At 33.3% G+C, this 24,094-nt stretch overlaps 1 protein-coding gene across 1 annotated transcript in view; it reads right to left on the bottom strand.

Moving 5' to 3' along the window:
- Positions 1–24,094, bottom strand: part of LRRC7 (leucine rich repeat containing 7) — a 564,537-nt gene that overhangs the window by 267,867 nt on the left and 272,576 nt on the right. The window contains exons 5-7 of the mRNA XM_042951516.1: positions 21,481–21,559; positions 12,143–12,232; positions 6,307–6,363 (exon numbers count right to left, since the gene is read on the bottom strand). Coding sequence (XP_042807450.1) covers positions 6,307–6,363; positions 12,143–12,232; positions 21,481–21,559 — 226 coding nt within the window. The remainder of the gene's footprint in view (positions 1–6,306; positions 6,364–12,142; positions 12,233–21,480; positions 21,560–24,094) is intronic.

Here is a 24,094-nt window from a genome sequence, read left to right as displayed (position 1 = left end):
AAAACAGCCTTTAAGAATTGATAAGTAGTTAAAGTTTTTATATACTTTTATTAAAGGGAGACAATCATTTATATTAGTTCTCATTACAACACTGCTTAAAAAATAAGAAGGGCATATTAGCATTGCACATTATTTTTAAGACTTTGTTGTAAAGTAAATAATAAAAAAACACCATTCCCTTTCTAATAAAGAGATTTTTATGAGATAAAATGAAAAACATGATTCATGTGATTTTTAAACATACACTCGAGTTTTCTAAGTGCCAGAATTTAACAACTTTTGTTTAAATACTTCTCTAGTTTTAGACGATCACAAGATTCAATTCATCAACTCTTATCTAAAACGTATTTTCCAGTTTAATGGAAGTAATGACCACTGAGTATTCTTTAAAAATGATGACACTAAAGTTCAGAGAAGTTAAGTAAACCAATAACCAAGCAGCACGGGCTTGAACACCAAACTAGGGTTGTCTAACAGCAAAGTATAAACTCATTCAAGTACATCACGACACTTCTCAGGTGAAATAGAACTAAATACACGCTAATTGTTCTGTGAGAGACTAAGCCTTAAGCTCTTATGAAACTGAAGCCATAGCGCTTTCAACCTCACTAGTACATAAGGCAGTTTTCATCTTTTGGAAAATTTACTCATAAGGGATCAGAGTGGCTATTAATTGAAATTCTCTGAAAAAAATGATTTGGTTCCACAGTTTTACTTGGCTTTTGTGCCCTCTCCTAATCTCTTGACTGGACTTGACATAACCTTATTAACCATAATATTCTAAGTCTTAATTTTATGTTAAAAACATAAAGCTGGAAAGAAGTACAATTAATTCAGGAGTCAAGAGAGCTCACAGCTTTTCCTTTGGTTAATCTTTGGAAGGTATATGTTTGATATGTTAGAAGGGACTCTAATAATCACATTATTATAATGCATTATTATTTATAGCATGCTTTTAAATATAGGATGCCATAAATATCATTTATTTCATTTTATTTTAAAATATAAGACCAGATGAGCAGAGGTAAAGAAAATACCTAGTTCTAAGTGCAACTCTCTGAAACCAGAGGTCACTAATATGATTAGTTGGTTAGTTAACATATCAATCATACTGTTGCTTTCAATAAAGATAACCCAGGATGGGATGGTACAACGTGTTTAACAAAACATTATGCCTTCTAAATTGATATACCTTGGTAAAAGCATAAGGTAATATGATTATAAAAACACGTTGTATCCAATTATGTATTATAGTCACAAAAACAGAGTTAATAGAAACATCAAAAAGCTATTCTTGTAAGCTGTGCCTGACAATGGAATTTTTTTGTTACAATAGCACTAAGGAACCTATTGATGTATTTCATTGAAGTAACTTGTACAGTAATGCCAAATGAGATAATTCATTAATAGGATCCTGAAATGAGAATAGAAAATGACTTAGTCACACCTGTCCAGTTCAGATTGCATATTATTTTATGACTTTTTCTTCATTATTCTGACTATAACTGGTAGTAAAATAGATAATAAAAGAAGAGAGGTTTTAAAAGAGAACACATGATGAGTACATTATATTTTTGTAAGTCTGCCTATAAAGCAATCTTATTTAAAAAGAAAAATGAACTGACATGAAAACTAAAAACATGTATTTGCAAATGAATAAAAATTTGAGTGATAATTATAGAGTATTTGTTACCATTCAGGTAGGAAAATAATAAATCATATCTATATCTAGATTAGATATAGATGTATATAGATATAGATAAATATTTCACATAAGTAGAAACTTAATCCCTAAAATATTCATTTTTATAGTTATTTTAGTATGTAAATGAAACTCTCCCCTTATACTCTATATACATACATATTTCAGAAACGAAGCTGATCATTTTCTCCATAGTGATACTGTTTCTTTTTTTCAAAGATTTTATACTTTAAAACAGCTTTTAAAATAAAACTTTATATTAAAACAATCATAAAATTAAAAAGTTTCAAAGTGCCTTACAAATAACTGTTCTGAACTACTTGAGAGTAAACTGAAAACCTGGTACCCCATCAATTCCACACTTTAGTGTATATTTCCTACACACAAGAACATTCTCCAACCAAATCAAATACAACCATCCAAATTAGGAAATTTACATTGCTACATTGCAACCATAATTCTCAGAGTCCATGCAAGTGTTACCAGGTACCAATAATATTTTTAGAGAAAAAGAATCAATTCAGAATCACTGCTCATAGTTAAAATGTCTCTTTAGTGTTCTTCAATCAGAAATACCCCTCAGTCTTTCTTGACTTTCATAATATAATGTCTATCATTAATAATGCATTAATGTAGCTCTGGTTTTAATTTATATTTATAATTCAAGGGATCTTTTTTTCTTAGAGAATGTCCAGATAAGGTATAATGTTTTGGCACCATCTATAAATAGTTATACATGTGTTGTGTGCGGGCCCTTAGGCATTCTCACAAATATGGGGAATTTTTATTTATAAATAACTCACCATTATCATTATTTATATGCTGCTACATTACTTCCATGGAAACAAGTGTTAAATTTCATTTTAAAAAACTGTTCTATCCTTTCATTTTTATCCTGACACATTTCTTGACTAAACGTATGATCTTTTAATGACAGAAGCAAAGAAATAAGTTATAGTATTTTGGGCATTTCTTTAGTTGTCAGATATTAATTTCCTTAACTTGACTTGAAATTATTTACTTCCCTTGTCATGCCTTAGTTATTATATGTAACTTAAAACCACTGAGGGACCACGTGTGTGCATATGTGTGTGTGTGTTCATGTATGTATTATATTATATGTAGGTTTAAAAATCAAGCCTCAGCTATCAGCTATTGAGAGACTCATCTGGTTATAATATTTGATATTTCATATAATTTTCAATGGGGAAAAGTAATAAGGTGACACAAAATGTCCAGGTCACAGAACAGATATTTCTAATCGTGACTCAATGTATTAACATTCTTGTTTATTTAGTGAGTGCCAACTATTTGCCAGACACTGTTTTAGGCACTGAAAATACAGCAGTAGAAAGAGAGAAAAAAAGTCTTCTTAACAGAGCTTATGTTCTCCTAAGGAGATCATCTCCAAGTAAACAGAGTCAAAATAATTCAGAGAACCATAAATGGTATGAAGAAAATCCAAAAGAATAGTGAAATGGCACAGAGGCTAAGAAAGGACAATCTTGTGTGATGTAATCAGAGAAAGCCTCTGAGGAGACAACATCTGAAGAAAGATGTGACTCAGAAAGAAGATGTAGCCATGCAAGGTTTTGCGGGGAGAGTTCTAGATAGAGAAATAGCTGGTGCAAAAGCTCCAAAATGAGAGCAAACTCATTTTGTTGTACTTCCCCTCAAAAACATATCATTAAGAAGATACTTCTGCTATGAGGAAAATTGTACCATGAAACTTAAAAGTTTTCTTTTTGGTTATCTACTTTTTTCAGATGTTCAACATCCTCAATTATTACATGTAATCAAGACCTACTATTTCAGGGATTTTTAAGCAAATGTGTATCTGAGGAATTAAATTTTTTTCTCACTTATTCATATTCCTAGAAGAATGATGATAAAGGAACATCATAAGAAAGTTTATAATACTAACTTGTATTCAGTAACAAAGAATTTGTCTTAGAATCTGCATCTATCAAAATGTCTTATGTATCAAACACTAGTTTACTTAAAGGATACACATTTTAATATATATTATATTTTAATTCTTAAACATTTTTACATTTTGCACAGATTGATTTTTAAGACAAAATTAAAAGAAGAGAAAATCGCTGAGCAGCCAATAAAGACTTAGCATCTTATTTGTATCCTTGAGCTATCTTTTGTTGGAGTAACTGTTCTAAAACTAAAATTGCTTTTCCTAAAATTACATTTTTCCTTTATTTTCATTGAAAGTACAAAATAAAGGACAGTAGAAAGCTCTCATATATCTCTTAGTTACAGGTCTAGATTGGTGCTCGGAAGGTATTGTATATAATACTTAGTGAAAAAGTTTATTTTTATTCAAGATAAAACTTCATGCAATTCTTATTTTATAGACACCAAAGCTAAACTACAGTTCTCACCACATTCTATGCATGCCCTTGGATCTTCAGATTTATGTCTATAACTTAAAAAATAATACAGTAGACTGGACATAACTTTGAAAATGATTTTTAAATGTAAAAACTATAACAGCTTTACAACATACATGCATAGCGGTCTGCCAAGGAGACTTAGTGTCATTTCTACGCATCTTTACAAGATTTTTTTAATGTCAAACATAGTTAAATCCATGTTATCCTACTAATTTTCATTATGTTTGATAATGGGGCATACTCTCAAAGCTTAAAGAATATCCCTGTACCAATTATGAGCATCATTACTCATTACTCTGAACAGTTAACAGAGCTACATCAGATTTTAATTTGTATTTAAAATGTCTATTTAAAAATATATACTTAAAACCCTGACAATCTGTGTCAGATTTATGTTATATTTCACATCAACACCATTATTTGCAAGCAGAAAGGATTTTCTGGAAAAAGGATTTTCATCCACATACTTAATATTTTCTCCTTGACCTAAATGTAAACATTTACACAAATGGGATAACTGCTCTTTCACTATGGTTTGGTTTCCACTGAGCCATATTTCCACTCTATTTTAAATGTAGACATTTATAGCATTAGGGATGGAGACATTAGGGATGGAAACTTTGGCAATTTGCATTAGCAGATTATTGCTAAACAAGTAACACTCCCAATCACATTCCCATATTCCCATCTCTGTTTATGCCCCCAACCTGGGACATGGTGCCTCCATTAGACCTATGTATAATAATACATTAGCTTAGAGAAAAGCTACTACTCAAAATTGCATATGGTGTCCATCTATAGAGACATTTCCTCCTTTTCATGTTTTCTCCTTGTCTTCCACATATGGAGGAATGAATAGATGTTTTATTTCTATGTTTATATATTTTTAAATGGGATCATATCATTATTGATATGATCTTTTTATTGTTCATATTGATATGAACTTTTTATATTGCATTGACAGAATTTTCATACATAGTGTCATATATAAAATGTACTTGTAGGTATTATATTGATATATTGGTTAAAAAATATCAATGAAATTCAGTCTAGTTAGCTTAGGGAAAGAATTTAAAAAGTAAAAAATAAAATTGAGTTTTGGTCCAGCAGAGGAAAGGTCTCAAAGTCTGACTGATATGTTGGAAAACTAATAATTGTATTCAATATTTTTCTCTAAGACCTCAGGAGGGTAATAATAGCAACACAGTACTTTCTTTTTTTTTTAATTTTTTTAAAAGTTTATTTATTTTGGGGAGAGAGAGAGACAGAGCATGAATGGGGGAGGGGCAGAGAGAGAGGGAGACACAGAATCTGAAACAGGTTCCAGGTTCTGAGCTGTCAGCGCAGAGCCTGACGTGGGGCTGGAACCCACAAGCCATTAGATCATGACCTGAGCTGAAGTCGGATGCTTAACTGACTGAGCCACTCCGGCGCCCCAACAACAGTACTTTCTATAATTTAATAACAACATATGCAAGCCATATTGATTTATTTGTGTAAAAAATTACCCATTTTAAATAATTTTTGACTTTCAAAAATATTTTTTTTCTGTAAATACAGAATTCTATTATTAGACATAAATATGGCAAGGCAGGACAAAAGAAGCATTTTATTAAACTAAACGCTGTGTAAAATTTAAGGGATTAGTTCTTGCATAAAGATATCCTATGCTTTTATATAAACCAAATTTTAAATAGACTAGCAGAAAGAAAGTTTTTGAAAGAATGTATAAAATTTCTGCCAAACCATTTTAGGATCTTCAGAAAAATTTTAATCATTTTTATGAAATATTTTTGCATATTCTTGATTTAAAAACTGAAAACTATCACCACCCATAAATTAACTTGAAGAATTAAGCAAATGATTAGGTTGAACATTTTGATTGTTTTGAGCTATAAAAATGTCAGTTTCATAAATTGTAATGAAGTAACTTCCTAGTGTGTGTGTTCAGCTATGAGAAGAACCTTAGATGGCTCTTCCCACATTGACTTGCAATCACACAGTTTTATAAAGCAGTATACATTCTTACTTAATGTGAATGTTTTATAGTTTACTGTACTGTTTTAGGCTCTCAGAAGAAACTAGAAAAATAAACTCAATCAAAATGGCTATGCATAGCCAAAATAAAAATAGTCATTTTTTTTCCTATTACTGAAAAACCACAATTCAAAATTTAGAAAAGACACAGTCACTTACTTTGGTAGAGTTTTCAAATGATTTTCTCTTAACTCCAAGATTCGCAATTTGACAAGTCTGGAGAAGTGAATAAAAAAATTGCTTCTTAATATTTCTCTATAAAATCCTATTCCTCTGATAGAGTCAAGTATCACTGTATTATCCAAACGACTATGTCTGGACATTACACATCATGGTTACAGATTTTAAAGAATTATACAAATCGGTTATAAGTAGAGTTGTATCAACATTGGACAATGACAAATATAATTTTACTAAAAATAAAGATTATTCAAAGATACCACTGGGTCCAAGTAATCTAAACCTCATGTTTTATAAAAATATATTCACTGTTATTTAATTGTATGTCACAGATTACTAAATATCTACTTAATACCAGGTGCTGTATTCACTGGAACATGGTAATACTGTCCCTCAAGAGACTATAAATGAACTTGTATAGCAAATAGCATAGTATAGTGGTTAAAAGTTTGAGTTTTGTGGTCAAATCTGGATGAAATCCAGACTCTTTCATGTTCTGTCACTGTGACATTGGGTGCATTAATCAACCCTTCCTAACTTAAGTTTCCTCATCTATGAATCCTACATTTCATACTTACCTACTTGCTAAGATCTATAGTGTGAGACACACTATTGTTAAAATGTCTATAACTGAGCTTGCAAATGTACTTAGTTGAAGCTACTTTACAACAAATATTAATTGGATTCTCTGAATTCTTGGTGTTCTGGGAATATTTCACTATTTGAGCTATGTCTCTTACATTTACTGGGCTTTTAGATATTCATCTAGGTCCCTTCCTCTTTTCTTTGGGTTTTGACTCCTATCAAATTCTAATTTAATTTTAATTTTAAAACTCCTCATCACTATATGAAAAAAAGTGATTCAGTTATTCAGAGCATGGGTATATCACTAGTAAGATTTCTTAAACATTTGTATGTCTCAAATCTTCTCAATATTTGTACTAGTGTGAAGATATTTTGTGACTTCTTTTGCCTTTTAGGGGCACCAAATCTCAGGCTTTGGAAGGAAATTTTGTAATTCTTTTTTTTTTTTTTTTTTAGTTTTATTTATTTATTTTGAAAGAGAGAGAGGGCAGGGAAGGGGCAGAGAAAGAGAGGGAGAAAGAGAATCCCAAGCAGCTTTGCACTGTCAGCACAGAGTTTGATTGGGGCTCGAACTCACTAACCATGAGATCATGACCTGAACTGAAATTAAGAGTAGGATGCTTAACCAATGGAGCCACCCAGGCGCTCCAAATTTAGTAATTCTTTTGTTACGCTATCCAGTTGAGGGTTAAACAACTGTTTAGATTACAATAATAAAGTAGAACATATTTTGGCAGACATTTACACAAAATTAATTCTAATTCTAAGTGGTTTTGGATTTGGTATTATGTTTTCTGTTGGCCCAAATCTTTCCTTCACGTTAGGAGTACTAAAGAGAACTGAGAAAAATTTAACACATAAAAGTATGGTCTAGGGTGATAAATATTCTCTGATTTGATAAATTAAAAAAAGTGTAATTATAGTGCTGGAGTCAGAACCAGAGGGCAGAGATAGTTATATGGACAAATTTTGAAATGTCAATTCATTAAAAACTAGGTAAATGCTCTTTTGAAGATCTGTGAATTTTAAAAACTGTCCAACTATATTGTGTTCGTAGGTGTATGATATCATGATCCGCAAAAGTAATGGAATTTGGGAAATGTTGATTTGCTCTCTGTATATAAACTGAGGCTATTACATGTTAAGGGACTTAAATAACAGTTCTTTAAAAATTTTTTTTTTAACATTTATTCATTTTTGAGGGACAAAGTGTGAGTGGGGGAGGGGCAGAGAGAGGGAGACACAGAATCCAAAGCAGGCTCCAGGCTCTGAGCTATCAGCACAGAGCTCAATGCAGGGCTCAAACCCACCAAACTGTGAGATCGTGACCTGAGCCGAAGTCAGATGCTCAACAGACTGAGCCACTGAGTCGCCCCAACAGTTCTTTTTTTTTTAATGTTTATTTATTTACTTTTTGAGAGAAAGACACACACACACACACACACACACACACACACACACACAGGGGGAGGGATAGAGAGAGGGGGAGACAGAGAATCCCAAGCAGGCTCTGCACTGTCAGCACAGAGTTTAACAAGGGGCTCAAACCTACTAATTGTTAGATCATGACCTGAGCTGAAATCAAGAGTCAGAGGCTTAACTGACTGAGCCACCCAAGTGCCTCTCTACTGAGTTCTTAACACCAACAGATAGGTGTTGAGTTATACTCAATTTATTATTTGAATAATTTCAAAAGTGATCACTTAGAAAAATGCAGTTGATAATAAATGAAAAATGTCTTAAGTTTTAAGATACATCTTTTATATATATAAAAATAGTTCATTGTTGAACACTTGGAAAACATTGAAAAATATGAAAATTAAAATTATCCATAATTTCACTTCCAAGGAACCAGTCTTTTAGCTCACTCATAATTTATATTGAAATTGGTTAAATATAGTTTATATATTTTATTATAATATACTCCTAAATATAACTTATCATAGGAATTAAAAGAACTATTTCCCTAAACCAGATTATCAATTGACATAGTATTGTCATACAGATGTGTCATAATATATTCAATTAATTTCCTAGACAGATGTGTGCCTTCACTTCTTTCATACTGTAAATAATGACAAATATCTTTGCCCATAACTCTCAGTGTGGTATCTGATGTGGATATCATACATTTCTAGAAATAAATTACAAAGGCAGTAGTAGCAAATATTTTCAAATCTTTGAAAACACACTGGTCTGAAATTCATCATCCTTTCTTAATAAAAACCCTCGAGAAAGTCGGGATAGAAGGAACATACTTAAACATCATAAAAGCCCTTTATGAAAAGCCCACAGCTAATATCATCTTCAATGGGGAAAAACTGAGAGCTTTCCCCCTGAGATCAGGAACACGACAGGGATGTCCACTCTCACCGCTGTTGTTTAACATAGTGTTGGAAGTGCTAGCATCAGCAATCAGACAACAAAGGGAAATCAAAGCCATCAAAAATGCAAAGATGAAGTCAAGCTTTCACTTTTTGCAGATGACATGATACTATACATGGAAAATCTGACAGAGTCCACCAAAAGTCTGCTAGAACTGATACATGAATTCAGCAAAGTTGCAGGATACAAAATCAATGTACAGAAATCAGTTGCATTCTTATACACTGATAATGAAGCAACAGAAAGACAAATAAAGAAACTGATCCCATTCACAATTGCACCAAGAAGCATAAAATACCTAGGAATAAATCTAACCAAAGATGTAAAAGATCTGTATGCTGAAAACTATAGAAAGCTTATGAAGGTAATCGAAGAAGATATAAAGAAATGGAAAAACATTCTGTGCTCATGGGTTGGAAGAATAAATATTGTCAAAATGTCAATACTACCCAAAGCTATCTACACATTCAATGCAATCCCAATCAAAATTGCACCAGCATTCTTCTCGAAACTAGAACAAGCAATCCTAAAATTCATATGGAACCACAAAAGGCCCCGAATAGCCAAAGTAATTTTGAAGAAGACCAAAGCAGGAGGCATCACAATCCCAGACTTTAGCTTCTACCACAAAGCTGTAATCATCAAGACAGCATGGTATTGGCACAAAAACAGACACATAGACCAATGGAATAGAATAGAAACCCCAGAACTAGACCCACAAAAGTATGGCCAACTAATCTTTGACAAAGCAGGAAAGAACATCCAATGGAAAAAAGACAGTCTCTTTAACAAATGGTGCTGGGAGAACTGGACAGCAACATGCAGAAGAGTGAAACTAGACCATTTTCTTACACCATTCACAAAAATAAACTCAAAATGGATAAAGGACCTGAATGTGAGACAGGAAACCATCAAAACCCTAGAGGAGAAAGCAGGAAAAGACCTCTCTGACCTCAGCCGTAGCAATTTCTTACTTGACACATCCCCAAAGGCAAGGGAATTAAAAGCAAAAGTGAATTACTGGGACCTTATGAAGATAAAAATCTTCTGCACAGCAAAGAAAACAATCAGCAAAACAAAAAGGCAACCAACAGAATGGGAAAAGATATTTGCAAATGACATATCGGACAAAGGGCTAGTATCCAAAATCCATAAAGAGCTCACCAAACTCCACACCCGAAAAACAAATAACCCAGTGAAGAAATGGGCAGAAAACATGAATAGACACTTCTCTAAAGAAGACATCCGGATGGCCAACAGGCGCATGAAAAGATGCTCAACGTTGCTCCTCATCAGGGAAATAAAAATCAAAACCACACTCAGATATCACCTCATGCCAGTCAGAGTGGCCAAAATGAACAAGTCAGGAGACTATAGATGCTAGAGAGGATGTGGAGAAACGGGAACCCTCTTGCACTGTTGGTGGGAATGCAAATTGGTGCAGCCACTCTGGAAAACAGTGTGGAGGTTCCTCAAAAAATTAAAAATAGACCTACCCTATGACCCAGCAGTAGTACTGCTAGGAATTTACCCAAGGGATACAGGAGTACTGATGCATAGGGGCACTTGTACCCCAATGTTTATAGCAGCACTCTCAACAATAGACAAATTGTGGAAAAAGCCTAAATGTCCATCAACTGATGAATGGATAAAGAAATTGTGGTTTATATACGCAATGGAGTACTATGTGGCAATGAGAAAGAATGAAATACGGCCCTTTGTAGCAACGTGGATGGAACTGGAGAGTGTGATGCTAAGTGAAATAAGCCATACAGAGAAAGACAGATACCATATGTTTTCACTCTTATGTGGATCCTGAGAAACTTAACAGAAACCCATGGGGGAGGGGAAGAAAAAAAAAAAAGAGGTTAGAGTGGGAGAGAGACAAAGCATAAGAGACTCTTAAAAACTGAGAACAAACTGAGGGTTGATGGGGGGTGGGAAAGAGGGGAGGGTAGGTGTTGGGCATTGAAGAAGGCATATTTTGGGATGAGCACTGGGTGTTGTATGGAAACCAATTTGACAATAAATTTCATATATTAAAAAATAAATTAATAAATACATAAATAAAAATAAAAAAATAAATAAAACACACTGGTCTGCATGAAGGTCATAATATTCTGCAATTCTATCAGCGGTATGTGAACTGATCTTTTCCTTAAACTCTGTAAACAGTTTTTATATGACAGAATACAAAGCTCTTTATTCTCATTTTAATTTGTATTATTTTTATTGTTTGTGAGGATAAACACTCCATGTGTTCACTGGCAATTTGTACATTTAATTATAAATGGCTCATTCTGTCAATTACCCATTTTTTCCCCCTAATGAGCTCTTTGTCTTCATACGCATTTGTAAAATTCTTTATATGTTAATGATATAATTTGCTTTCCATATATAGTACAATGTTTTCTCAGTTTATTGTTTTACCTTAATTTTAAAATACTTTCTGATATTATTTTATTTTAAATGTATTTATGTAGTCAAACCTATATATCCATCTATTATTTTTTCCTTTGTTTCTAAACTGTAGAGGTAGTTCTCAGTCCAAGAGCCATAAATATTCATGTTTGTTTTTTGCCAGATAAGCTCTCATTGTATTTTTTTATATTTAACTCTTTAACTTCCCCAGAATTTATTTGACTTTTAATGATATGTAGAAACTTAATTTTACTTAATTTTGTACAAAATATTTCATTACTAACTTTGTCTCACTTAATGAATAATAATGAGTACTATGTTTAATCACAATTGTCACTTTTGAAGCCTCACCTACCGGTGCTGGTAACATACTTACTTACCTATGGTGAAATAAAATTTCATCATTTAAATTTCTTATTCTTACCTTCCAAAATTGGCTGGAAGAAATTCAAGAAAGGCGTCATTCAGGTAGAGCTGGGTCAGATTTAGAAGCTGCGTGAAGCCATCAGGGAGTCTAGAAAGGAGTTAAAGGTTTAGTCACTGCATGGATGTTGCCATAGAAACAGAACAAAAATATATATCTCTAAGGAGAGAAAATAGATGCGTAATCCATTTTTCAACTCTCCTTTGGTATCATAGTAATGGAAGAATTTATTGAGCATGTTGTTACAGCTTTAAAATTTTGCTTGTTATTAAAATAAATGGCATTCACCCACCTCTATGCTGCCCTCCTATGCTGAGATTTATGTCACCATATATCGTCTCTTCCTGTTGCCCTAACCTCATGCACACCAGTGAGATATTTTTTATAGAAATTTCAAGTTGTATGCCATGTTTTGCAATTTTAAATTTAATATTCTTTCTTAACAGAATATTCACATTTATAATCAGGCAAGGGTATCTCCTTACTCTTTCACTAAATCATTAACATGTGTGTCTACCTTATCGCAATGGTGACCAAAGTTGGCCAAAAGGACAGAAGAAGCATTCTTTCCCCCTAACTGATAATGTATGTGAATTTGTAATTTAAATTTGTGCAATTAATTCTTAACAAAAATGACCAAGAAGATTGAAACTATAAATATACAGAATCCTAAAAGCTTTAAGAAGCATTAAAAAGGTTGAAGATATATCCTTTGTGAAAATTTACCATTTGGATGAAATAATCATTTGCAAAATTTAAATATTTTTCACCAGAAAGACTTAATTCAAGGATTTTCCTGGAGACTTTTTCTTAGCAGATGATTTAATTTTTTCCTATGATTAAATTTCTATTTAAAGATCTTTAATGACTTCATCAATGGTCTAGATAAGACTATGCTCTTTAATAAAATACTTCTCAATAGTGTTCACATTTGCCTTCCCCTCAAATTACAGCCTATCTCCCTCCTTGCATTTACTGACAAAATTATTTAAAGATCTGCCTATACTCACTGCTTGTTATTACTCCACAAGCCCTGGTTTTCTGGCATCTACCCCAACTCCATTTCTGCAACTGCACTTGCCAAAGCCTCCAATGACCTCTAAGTCTCAAGTCCATTAACTTCATTTCATTTTGTATCTAGCACTGCCTAGCAACAGTTGTCATTGATTGTTCTCTCCTTCTTGGCTTCTAGTACACCCTTTTCCTATTTCCCCTCCTCCTCTTTCTGGGATACTCTGGGTTTCATTCCATGGTTTCTCTTCCTCTGGCCAATCTTTTGTTATGAAAAGTTATGTATCCAGAACAATACGTATGCATCCACAACATCATTTAATAAATAGAACCTGTGCCTTTAAGAAACCCCTGAGTGCCCATCCCCAACTACCTCATCCTCCTATTCACCCCTCAAATTCCTGATTGATTCTTATTAATCTGCTTTCTAGTTTTACTATACCTTCTTAAACCCTAAAAAAAAGTGTGGTTTTTGCATGTTTTTAAACATTATATAAATCAAATCAGGAATCAAATGAGTTTCAGGAATATTTTCCTGAAACTTTTAAAAGTCAGCATTAGTATGAAATTCACCCATTTTGATGTCAATAATGACTGATCACCATCATATAGTATTCCACTGTATGCCTACACCACAATTTATTTATTATTCCCTTTTTAATGAACATTAAAGATGTTTCTAGTTATTATATTATAAATATTGTTTACGTAAATATTTTTTTAACATATGTCCTGGTGATTACGTAAGTTATATCCCTCATCATAAGGGATTAATGTGCCACAGGAACAGCCCTCAACTAATGACTAGTAAGACTCAGCTCCTTCACCCATTATGTTTCACAACTCTGTGATATGTGTTTTATGCTGTTTCCCAGAGCCCCCCCCCCCAGAGAGATTAAGGTCCAGTTGTCCATACTAGTAAATAGTTTAATAACATACCCTCAACAAGTATTTCTTGAGACCAGTTCCTAAATATACTGTGTGAATTCTTTTCTAAACACCTGTTTCTGGGGAGTCCAAACTAAACACAATTAATATTTTTACATTACTTTGTAGGAATTATTTACACAGTTAGGGTACTATTTTTATATTGATTGTTTTTACTGTAAATATCTTGCTCCAGTTTTGTTTTTGTTTTTGTTTTTGTTTTTTGAGAGAGAGAGGGTGCAAGTGAGTAAGGGACAGAGAGACAGACTGAGAGATGGGGAAAGAGAGAGAGAGAGAGAGAGAGAGAAGGGGGTTCACCAAAGTGGGGCTCAAGTTTTACCCAAAGTGGAGCTCATGTTCATCCAAAGTGGGCCTGAAACTCACCTGAAGTGTGGCTCATGCTCACCTAAAGTGGGTCTTGAGCTGCTGAGTTGAGTTCAGATGCTTATTAACAACTGAGCCATCCAAGTGCCTGCCAGTTTGTATTTTGAAGTTGGACTGTTTTTATATGACTACATAGAGTTTGTTTCCATAAATTTTCCCTTAAAGAGAGGTAGGATTCATGAAAATAGAAAAGAAAGACAAAGAAGGCAGAGGGGGAGTAAGGGTTTTACAAATAGAGGTGAGAATTCACCTTAGAGGAGTGGCAAAGGGAAGATGAGTTCTAGAGAAAATACTTTATGTACAAGATATTAGGAGTGAAGATTTGAGAATGTCGGTAGGGGACAGGATTTAGAAGGTACTAAATGCTTAACTCAAAGGTTTGAGCCCTATCCTATAGGATTAAAAGGTATCTCAGGGAGATCACTGTTTTTCTCTAAGTTATCTTTTGTTGTAATACATTAGCTCATATCCTGATAGTATGGTAGTTTTTATAATGGTACAGATGTTCAATAGATTTCAATACACATTTAATTACTATCTTACTTTAATGTCCTTATGGCTCCTATACTTATTGGAAAGAAGGTATCATTTATGAATTTTTAAAAATGAAGATTAATACATGTAAAGTGACAAGAATGTTAAAACCTTTGATCTAATAATTTACTTTAACATTCTAGGTACTAACACATAAAAAGGCTTTAAAATGCTAAATTTCTAGTTATAGGGACAGTTTGAACCATCCAGCTTCCCTCAGAGTACTATTCTGCATATGTATGTGCCCTAAATGGTATTACATTATACTATTCTTTGATCAAAAATGTATTTCTTTATTGCTGCTTCTCTGGCAAAGGTGTTTTTTTTTGTTGTTTTTTTTTTTTTGGTTTTTTTTTTTTTTATGCTGCAGGAAAATTTGGTTTCCTATATAGAACACTTCTTTAAGAATTTAAGAATTGACCACATTGTGCAGATTCGAATTGTAAGATTGGACTGCTAAAAATAAGTTACATCAAAAAACAGAATACAAAGTAAGATAGCTTATTTTCAGGCTGGTTATAAACAAACATGTGGTGCCATTTTATATTGAACCTTTATTTTTTAAAGAATGTAGAGTTGAAGTGTATATTTATACAGTATGTCTTATTCAATACTATGTGTATTTTTATTTCAATTCACTTCAACAAGAATTTATTGAGTAGTTACTCTGTGCTTAGATTCAAAATTAATGTCTTCTTCCTCACTTTCTTTGAAGAATTACACTCATAGATTTAGCAAAATTCATACCAATTGCTTTATACCAAACTGCTTATAATAAATGCTTGTACTAATTGCTTTGCACAAGTGTTGGGCACTTTCTATTCCTGGGATAAATTCGTTGGGGACAATGAATTTTAAACTTTTCCTGAGTAATCTAGTATTTCAGTTTGAAAACCTATTATTTGGAAAATATATAAAGTCAGTAGCTATGCTAAAGAAGACATTTAATTCTATTGATTTTTAATTTTATGGTACAATTTTGTAGCTTCTAATAGAGACAATGGCCTCAGTTATCAATATTACCATTTACAGAGGAATGTACAATGATAAAGATGACAATCATGGATTGTCTTTATCCTTAATCCAAACTGATAGAACTTTTATCCAAGTGCTTCAATTAAATCTAACATTTTACACTAAGTTAGGGAGCTCACAATAATGAAATGCTTTTACTATCTAAAAGTAACTGATGATTTTCCACATTTGACTGATACAATGAATTCAAAGAAGAATGTCTGGGGCACCTGGGTGGCTCAGTCAGTTAAGCATGTGACTTCAGCTCAAGTCATGATCTCGCGCTCTGTGAGTTTAAGTCCCACGTAGGGCTCTGTGCTGACAGTTCAGATCCTGCAGCCTGCTTTGGATTCTGTGTCTCCCTCTCTCTCTGCCCCTCTCTCACTCACACTCTGTCTCTCAAAAATGAGTAAATGTTAGGGGCGCCTGGGTGGCTCAGTCGGTTGGGCCTCCGACTTCGGCTCAGGTCATGATCTCCCAGTCTGTGAGTTTGAGCCCCGTATCGGGCTCTATGCTGATAGTTCAGAGCCTGGAACCTGTTTCGGATTCTGTGCCTCCCTCTCTCTCTGACCCTCCCCCATTCATGCTCTGTCTCTCTCTGTCTCAAAAATAAATAAACGTAAAAAAATGAATAAATTTTCAAAAAAAAATTTTAATAAAAAATTAAAAAACAAAGAAATGTTTTATATATATTGGCAAATAATTCTTTAGTAAAGAAGCACATTCGTTTTATTAATCACTTAAATTAAAAGTGACATATTCAAACTACAAAAAAAAAAGTTTAATACAGCAAACACCCATATAATTTAGTGGTTGAGCACATGGGCATTGATGTCAAAAGACCTAGGTTTGAATCATAGTTCTTTTAGTTGTTACCTCTGTGACCTTGTAAATCTTTGTAAGATTCAATTTCCTTATTTGTAAAATGATGATGCTACTATCCACTTCCAGAGTTGCTCTAGTGATTAAATGATTATCTGCCCCATAGTAAGAACTCACTAAATGAGATCAATTATATTACTTGTCCTTGGTATTACTTTTATTCTGATCTTTCAATATTAACTACAGTACTAATTTAAATACTTTTATTAATGTTATCTTTATTGTTAGAATAGGCAAATTAAGATTGGCCACCAACCTCCTTATTCCAATAATTTTTTCTAATTACATTTACTTTAGAAGTTAAATGAAAACCTATTTGACCCCTGATAGAATAGTTCAATCAAATTACATTACAGGTTTTATAAACTGTGATTAAGAAGTCAATGTAAAATCTTCTCTAACTGAAAAGATACTTTACATCTAAATATTTTATTTTATACATTGTAAAATTATAAAATTAATATTACTATTTTACAGTATAATTTGGAATATAAAGGGAAAAGAAAAAATTGCACATAAATCCACTTTCTTAACACAGCCATAATTACCATTTTAGGTATTCCTTTTTAAAAATTTTTATTATTTTTTAGTGTTTACTTGTTTTCGAGATGGAAGAGGGGGAGAGAGGGAGAATCGGAAGCAGACTTCAGGCTCTGAGCTATCAGCAAAGGGCCCAACGCAGGACTCAAACTCACAAACTGTGAGATCATGGCCTAAGCCAAAGTCAGACGCTTAACTGACAGAGCCACCCAGGTGGCCCCATTTTAGGTATTTCTAATCTATTTTCCAATTAAATGTTTTAACATCACTGAAAAATAGGATCATGATTTCTCCCTTTACTTTGTAAATATCTTTCAATTTTGCTATATAATCAGAATCACTACATAATCTATCTTTCAAACTAGGACATTTTTGAGAATTAAAAATGAGCTATTATTAATCATGTCACATCAAGTGGTATAAACTAGGATGATTTGAGCAAACAGAGACATATGGTTACCCTATATATAACCTTTGTATCCATCCAGTAGATGTACCATAATTTATTAGCAATGTCCTTATTGTTATGCATTAAAATGTGTCAAAATTTTCAAAATGTAGCTTTTAATTTAAACCAAAATCAAATGTTTCTTCACAATTGGTGAAATACAGCAAAAGAATCCCAAGCATCTAAATACTATCTTAATGTGTTTCTATCTGTAAAAGGGTATACAGATAATGTTTACCTATTTCATAAGGTTACTGAAAAGATGAAAATGAAATAATGTATCTAAAAGTATGAGACATGATAGACTCTCAATAAATGTTGGTCCATGCTTTTCTCATTAAGTAGTTTTTGTTTTCAATTTTCTCATGGTAATTTTCACCAATGACTTGGTTAAGGCATTCAGACTATACTATAAAGTTCACATCTAAAACTAAAACTAAAACTAAGATAATAATACTGAAAACTGTAACTTTTATATTCCAGGGTCTTTATGACTTACTGCTTCACAGAAATCTCGAGTCAAAGAAAATGAACAGAAAAGCAAGAGAGAAAAACCAATGAAACCAAAATACGGTGTTTTGAAAAGAGCAACAAAATTGACAAATCTCTGGTCAGACTGATCAAGCAAAAAAAAAGAAAGAAGACACAATTTATGGATTACAAGAATGGAAGAGAGAGCACCACTAGAGAACCTGTAGATATTTAAGGGCTGATAAAAGAACATTATAAAAATTAAGATGCCAATAAATTTGAAAATTTATATGAATGTATAATTCCTGAAAATCACAAACTATCAAAGATCACTCAAAAAAAAAAAAAAAACCAGGTAATGTCAATAGTTATTATGGTATTTAAATTTGTAATTAAAAAAATTCCCATTAAGAGAAGTCCAGGCTCAGATGGCTGTACTGGCAAATTCTACCAATATATGAGGAGGAAATAATTCTAATTCTGTACAAACTCTTATAGAAAATAGAAGAGAATGATTCCAAACTATTTTTATGAGGCCAGTTTTTACCCTGTTACCAAAGCCAGGCAAAGAAATTACAAGAAAAAAATTTCAGACTAATATGCTTCATGAATATAGATGGGAAAATCCTCTACAAAATATTAGCAAATCAGAGCCATTAATTTATAAAAAAGTAATACTTCCTAATCAATTAAGGTTTATTCCTGGGATGCAAATTTGGATCATCATTCAAAAAATATTCAATGTAATTCACTATATCATTAGACTGAAGAAGAAAAAACACATCATCATGTCAACATGTTTGAAAAAAAAAGAGCTTTGACAAAATTCGATATCCATTAATAATAAAAAGTCTCAGCAAACCAGATATCAAAGATGTGGTGGACAGATTCCAAGGTAGCCTCCATGACCCTCACTTCCTGATGTTCCTGCTTTTGTATGATCTTCCTTAGAGTGTGATAAGAATTGTGACCTGCTTCTAATCAATGGAATATGGTCTATATGATGCGATGTCACTCTCATAACTATATTATAATACTGTCTTGCTAGAAAATTAATTACTCAGCTGCTGGCCTTAAAGAAGCAAGCTGCTATGTTGTGGACTGCTTATGGAGAAGGTCAACATGGCTGGGAACTGTACAATAAATTCACTGAGCTATACATGCCGTATGTAAAATATATCTTAAAAATCCTTTACAATTAGTATACTACTTAAATTGGTTTTTGTATTGAGTAATTTTTTATTAATTCCCAAATTACTTAATGCTTTTAGTGTTAGGCATTTTTTGATGAAGTAGGACATACTCATTCATCTTTTGAAAAGTTAAACATATGGAAGGAATTCAGAGACATAGTCAAACCACAGTCTTTAAGCTTCTTAAAGATATAAATTATCATCGGATTTCTACTCCCAAAGACCTTATCATGATTCCTAAATAAGATGAGCTATTAGAATTAAAGAAATAGAAGTCAAAACAATTCATCATATGCCCTGGATTATAACTCAAGTCAAGGACTTGGTTGCAGTCTTGGTGTGAAAAGTTACTAATGCCTATTCTTTGTTGAGAAAATTGCATTCTGGTTTAAAAGTTTTGGAAAACACTTTTCACAGTTGTTTTTTTTTCCTTCCATACTCTTTTTAAGGTAGAAAAGTTGTTATTTTTCAAACATATCTTACTTCTTGATGTTCCACACTTTCTACTAAAGGCCTTAAATTATTTTACAAACCATTCACTGTAAAGATCTCCATCTAAACTTCTATCTCCTTCTTTTATATTCTGTTCCTAGTCTTATCTACAGACTCTTTTCATGATCCATAAAGAAACCATCCTCATTACTTACCTCTTCTTAACTGTATTGATAAAAAATCTCCCTTCACACTCCCTTTGATAAACTTCCTTCGGTCTTCTAAAAACACTCCACTCATTAAATGCTTTTCTAGTGGGCTTCAGTTTTTCCTAGTCTCCCCAACTCCATACAGACAGAAGACTCAGGCTTTTTTTTTTCAAATTCTATTATCAGTTTTTGTATAATTATAATGTCAGTCTTACTCTGAGACTACTTATCTGTGTCCCATACCATTGGATTGTTTTAATCTCTCCCAAATATTGCTACTACTGTCTTTCCAGGTTTTATTTCTACTTCTATTGTTAAGTGACTTTAACATTCAGATTCATGACTTATCCAATCCATTCACTCCATGGTTTCTTGACCTATTTGATTGCACAGCACACTGTATCCCTATGACATAACATTAATTTGCCAACATTGTCACATGCTGGCTCTCATCTTCCCATGGCATTTCTCTACTAACAAACCATAAGCCACAAATACCCATTTCTTTTTTTTTTTAGATGATTTTCTTTTTCTCTTATGTTTATTTATTTTGAGAGAGACAGAGAGTGCGAGTGGGGAAGGGACAAGAGAGAGGTTGAGAGAGAGAGAATCCCAAGCAGTCTCTGCAATGTCAGCACAGAGCTCAACATGGGGCTCTATCCCATGAACTCAACAGATCATGACCTGAGCTGAAATCAGGAGTCTGATGCTTAACTGACTGAACCACCCAGGCATTCCCACAAATACTCCATTTCTGATCACAGCATCTTTACCATCCAAGTCTTCCATTTTGTTATCCTCATAGAATTGTCCTTTTGCTCTTCCTGGTACACAAATACTCTCCTTATCTGGTCATACTTAATTCATTTTCCAGTCTGAACTACATGATCAACTATTTTCATGCACCTATCAATTTATTAACCTCTTGCACTCTCGTGAGCTTTCATCACATCCTTAGCGTTAATTTTCCATCATGATCATAACTAATAACTGTTTCCTTAGTTTCAGTGCTCTTTCATGGAATGTTGCCTGAAAGGCACAGGAAAATGATGACATAGTTTGCTTCAAAGTAATGCCATCTTGTGCCGATTAGGCCTTCATCATTATTCAGCAAAGCTTTTAATCATCTTTTGTTAAACTATTCTGATTTCATTATTTTCCCCCATCATTCTGTTAAATTGAATTTTAAATGCATGATTTAAAACTCATTTGTTATGTGAATTTCCTTTATATGTGTACATTATTATCCAATGGAGACATTAATATAAATAAAATGTAATCATTCATACTCACTTAGAAATGGGATTGACACTGGCTTCAATAATTGTTAAACACTTACAACATTTAATGTTTTCTGGAAATTCTTGTACACCTAAAATGTAAACAAAGAAATAAATAAATAAAAAGGAACATGAAAATGTCCCAGCAAAAATTCTTCTAACTATAGTTCTAATATTAAGAATAATTAACTAAAATTATGAGTTAACATATAGTACAGATATAGTACAAATATACCATTAGGATAATCATTTAAATAAGTATAACAATGTAATAATATGTTAGTGTCCTATAATATATACATACATTTAAAAAATAAAATTTAAATGTTAAATAATATTTTAGCACAATGATACTTGGAAATTGGTTATAAATTGAAGACAATTGTATGCTCAGCATAAGATAGATCTTGAGTTTTTACTAATTTAAAGCAATAAAACTAACTAGGTATTTGATTATTAAGTGCTACTACTGTAGTAAGGGGATATCAGCAGATATAAGAAAACCTTGGCTTCTTTTATAAGATGGGAAGATTGAACATGTGAAAGATACATAGGGATGTATCACAAAACCAATAGATATTCCCAAACTAATGTGGGTCTCTAATAAATTTTATGCAATTCTTCTTGTTGGCTGCACAGAATGTAGTTCTACATCTGCCTGAAAGGGTGAAAAGGTGAACAACTCTTCATCGGGTCCTCTCTCCAGTCTCTGAGGCAGCCAGCCTGGCTCATCACCCTATCACTCTTAGAGAACTGCTCATCTGCTGTCAAAGTTGTGCTGTGGGCTATGTAACAGAAAAACAGGTCTTTCTACAAAACTGAAACTCAGTAAGCCACAAACCTAATCCATAAATGTGAGGGTCAAAGAAATAAAAGATGTGGAGGATATTTCAGTTGATACAAATGAATCAAATATAGTAGGTTATACAAGAGATAGAAGAGAGGGCAGCAATATGAAGCTATTCCTATATGTCTACAGTACTACCTGCTCTAAATTTTTGAAATTATTAAGGGGGTAATATTCCTATAAAGTACTAGACCTGCTCAGTATTTCATGTTTGACAAGAGGATAAGGAACATTTTGTGGCAGGATTTTGTTGAACTTTTTAATGATGGACAGTCAAGAAAGAAAACCACCACCTTCCAAGATTCCATTGACCTAGACCACCATGTCCACAGAACCTTGAAGCCCAGTGAAGCAGCAGGAGGACAGTCAAACCAAGACAGGTCATTTATCCACTGCAAAATAAGGGTACAAAAGAGGGTATGGAGACATTTCTCATGCTTTTTCTCCCTATGTGAAAGTTCATCAGAAACTATGCTGTCCTAAAGTTATTGCTTAAGTATTTTTGCTTCTTAGTTAAGAACCCAAGGAAGTGTAGGAGCTCTGTTACATACAAATTGAATGAGAAAAGCCAATTCTCTTTTTTGGAAAGGCCATGACATCTAGAGCCACCCTCATTAACTAGACCTGAATAAAATGGCAAAGAAATCAATATGTCAATCCTTGAGATGTCCTCAATATTTCTCCTATAGTATTTATATTTCCTTTGGATATCTGCAACCAACAGGTGGGTAAGGCTTCCTTTATGACTTTAGCTTTTTTGTTCAGCAACCAGTTGGGGCTCATTGCATACTGGTATACCTGATGCCTTATCTCTACACGTGCCTGCCTTCTTAATTATGTGTAAACCAAGACATAGAAGCAGAAGCAAATTAAAAAATAATTTTAAAGAAAAGATTGTATCTCTTTATCTTCTACTGAAAATGTAATTCCCTTTTGTGGTGAAAATACTACTAAATTATTTGTTTAAAAACATATTATGTTGTTTGTAGTTCAAACTTAAACTTATTTAGAGCTGAGTCTATTGGATTAAGACGGAATCCCAACTTCATCACTTACTGGTTGGGTAACCCATTTAAATGTTCAATGTCTACTATGAAAAATGCTGATTATATGAATGGTTTCAAAGACAGTTGTGGTGAGGATAGAGAGATAAAGCAGCAAAGCAATTGGCACAAGGTGCTGCATAAATGTTACTTATAATGATTAGAAATACAGAGAAGGGGCCAAGATGATGGAACAGCATGGAAATTTTTTTTGAGTCTCTCATCCCTGAAATACAGCCAGATCAACACTAAACCATCCTGCCCACCTAGAAAACTGATTTGAGGCTTAACACAACAATCTGCACAACCAGAATCACAGAACTCAGCAGGTATGTGGCACGGAGAGGTGAACTGAGGGAGAAAGCTGCAGAGGGCAAGGAGCTGTTTTTGCTTGCAGAGAGAGGACAGACACAGGTGGGGAAAGAGTATGGAAAGCATCCCCCTTGCCCAAAAGCAGCTGCACAGAAAAGAAAGAGTACATGAGGGACTGAAAGAAAAAAAGGGAGAAAGAAGAAAGGAGAGGGTTTAAGTTCCATGAAGACTCTAAACAGGGGGAGCGTGGAGTCTGAAACTCCACAGCTTGATACCTGATGGAGCTATGGTGGTAAGAGCAAATCCCCAGGAGAAGAGAGTGAGGTCCAAGGGGTCCAATGGCCACATAGAGAGAGGTAGTTCATTGGCTGGGAGGGCATTTGGTAGAGGCTGTGCGGCCACCTGACTCTCAAAGGTCCCAACAG

Source organism: Panthera leo, chromosome C1 (genome assembly GCF_018350215.1).
Source record: "Panthera leo isolate Ple1 chromosome C1, P.leo_Ple1_pat1.1, whole genome shotgun sequence".
Classification (NCBI taxonomy): domain Eukaryota; kingdom Metazoa; phylum Chordata; class Mammalia; order Carnivora; family Felidae; genus Panthera; species Panthera leo.
The sequence above is the reverse complement of the archived record's forward strand: the minus strand, read 5'-3'. Positions and strand labels throughout refer to the sequence as shown.